Raw genomic sequence first — 2,652 nt, 5'->3', positions numbered from 1 at the left:
GGCAGTAATATGTGCAAAAAGTGTTTATTAAATAAATGCAGGAGATAAAGAAGAAAGCACAACTCACCTTCTGAAGGGAAGATAGTAATATTGTAACTCAAATTGAGGAAAATAAAGATATATCACTTCACGAGGAAGAAGAAAACTAATGTAAATATTTTTGTGTCTTTTACTGTCCCTGTCACTTCCACAGGTCAGACTAATGAGGACTTTGGAGACTACTAATATCTCTGGGTTCATGAGTGAGTTCATCCTCCTGGGCTTTCCCTGTCGCAGAGACATCCAGATCCTCCTCTTCGTGTTCTTCTCCTTCATTTACCTTCTGACCCTCCTGGGGAACACATCCATCATCTGTGCGGTATGGTCAAGCAGGAAACTCCACACACCCATGTACATCCTCCTGGCCAACTTCTCCTTCCTAGAGATCTGCTATGTCAGCTCTGATGTGCCCAAAATGTTGGCCAACATCATCTCTCAGACCAAGAGCATCTCTTACACAGGCTGCCTGCTCCAGTTTTACTTCTTCTTCTCCATGTGTGCTGCTGAAGGCTTATTTCTGTCAGTGATGTCTTTTGATAGATTTCTTGCCATTTGTAGACCTTTGCACTATCCCACCATAATGACCCATCGCCTATGTGCTCAGTTGGTGATCTTCTGCTGGGCAGGTGGCTTTCTCTGGTTATTGACGCCTTTGACTCTAATATCTCAGGTGCCCTTCTGTGGTCCAAACACCATTGACCATTTTCTTTGTGACTTGGCACCTTTACTGGCATTGTCCTGTGCTCCAGTATCTGGAATTACTCTGGCCTGCGGTATCATTAGCTCTCTCATCATCTTTCTCACTTTTCTGTACATTCTTGGCACTTACTTCTGTGTCCTAGGTGTGGTGCTACAGGTGCCCTCAGGCTCAGGAAGGCATAAGGCTTTCTCTACATGTGCCTCCCACCTTGCTGTGGTGTCTCTGTTCTATGGTTCAGTCATGGTGATGTACGTTAGCCCAGGTTCTGGGAACTATTCTGGTATGCAGAAATTTGTGACCTTGTTCTATGCTTTGGCAACTCCATTCTTTAATCCCCTTATCTATAATTTCCGGAACAAAGACATGAAGGATGCACTAAAGAAAATTCTGAATGTATTATTGTGAGAAATCTCTAAAAGATTCAAAAGCCAAATTTAATATAATGCATCATTAATATTTAGAAAAATAAATATGAAAGATCATGAGATGAATAGGATGATTTTTTTCTCCCTTTCGGTTTATTTTATTTTCATATATTGGAAAGGTGATTTTAAAAAGTCATTAGACTCATGATTTAAGTCTCAGGAAGTTATTACTCTTATGTTTTAGATATGTCTATACTTAAACTTCTTTATTTTTAAATACAATTTAATAAGATTTTCATATATTTCTCTACAATTGAGTTTCAAGTTTCTCTTTTGGTTTCTATTACATGCTTCTTTTTTATTTTATTTTTTATTTTTATTGTTTAAAGTATTACAAATAGTAGTACATATGTCTCCCCCCGCCCCCCATTGACCTCCCCTGCGCCTCCCCCACCCCTCGGCACATGCCCTCACCCCCTAGTGTCTGTGTCTATTGGTTATGCTTATACGCATGCATACAAGTCCTTTGGTTGATATCTTACCCCCACCAACCCTCCCCTGCCTTACCGCTGAAGTTTGACAGTCTGTTCGATGCTTCTTTGTCTCTGTATCTATTTTTGTTCATCAGTTTATGTTGTTCATTCTATTCCACAAATGAGTGAGATAATGTGATATTTATCTTTCTCTGACTGGCTTATTTCGCTTAGCATAATGCTCTCCAGTTCCATCCATGCTGTTGCAAATGGTAAGAATGCCTTCTTTTTTTATAGCAGTGTAGTATTCCATTGGGTAGATGTACCACAGTTTTCTAATCTACTCATCTGCTGATGGGCACTTACGCTGTTTCCAAATCATAGCTATTATACATTGTGCTGCCCACTTCTAGAAATATATCCCAAGAAAACAGAAACACCAATCAGAAAGGGTATATGCACCCCTATGTTCATAGCAGCACAAATTACAATAGCTAAGATTTGGAAACATGTTTCTTAATGTACTTCAACATCCTCAAATTTGGCCTTTATCAAAGCCAGTTGTTCGATTTTAGCTGGGAGAACCAAGATGGCGGCATAGGTTAACTCCGGAGTTTGCTGCCTTGAACAACTATTTCAAAAGTGAAACTAAAAGACGGAACGGACATCACCCAAAACCACTGGAACGCTGGCTGAGTGGAAGTCCTACAACTAGGAGGAAAGAGAAACGCATACGGACACTCAGAGGAGGCGCAGCGCTGAAGTCAAATTCTGAGGTGCGGAGTGTGCGGAGCGGGCTGGCGGCGGAGGGCGCGGTTGGCGTTTTCAATCGGGAGGGAGTCGCAGACTCTGAGCTCCAGATCCGGGCGAGTCTTTAGGGACCCAGACTCAAACGGGAGAAGCGGGACCGCCTGGCTTCGGTCAGAGCGAGTGCAGCTTTCTCTCCGAGGTTTGCAGCGGGTGCTGGGACTCAGAGAGGCAGAGCCCCTGGGGACAGGACTGAGAGCCACCATAACTGCTCTCTCCGGCCCACCCTGTTGATCCTGTGCGACCCGCCCCGCCCAAGCCCTGCACA

General features: G+C 43.2%; 1 protein-coding gene across 1 annotated transcript; it reads left to right on the top strand.

The window, feature by feature from the left end:
- Positions 1 to 202: 202 nt before the first annotated feature.
- Positions 203 to 1,144, top strand: LOC308531350 (olfactory receptor 11G2-like; the record flags this gene model as incomplete). The annotated part of the gene is made up of 1 exon (XM_081108310.1): positions 203 to 1,144. One exon carries the CDS (start codon positions 203 to 205, stop codon positions 1,142 to 1,144), a length of 942 nt encoding a protein of 313 aa, XP_080964436.1.
- Positions 1,145 to 2,652: the final 1,508 nt, after the last annotated feature.

This window comes from Myotis nattereri (assembly GCF_964212035.1).
Source record: "Myotis nattereri genome assembly, chromosome: 1".
NCBI classification, from domain to species: Eukaryota; Metazoa; Chordata; class Mammalia; order Chiroptera; family Vespertilionidae; genus Myotis; species Myotis nattereri.
This window is presented reverse-complemented; position numbering and strand designations above follow the sequence as displayed.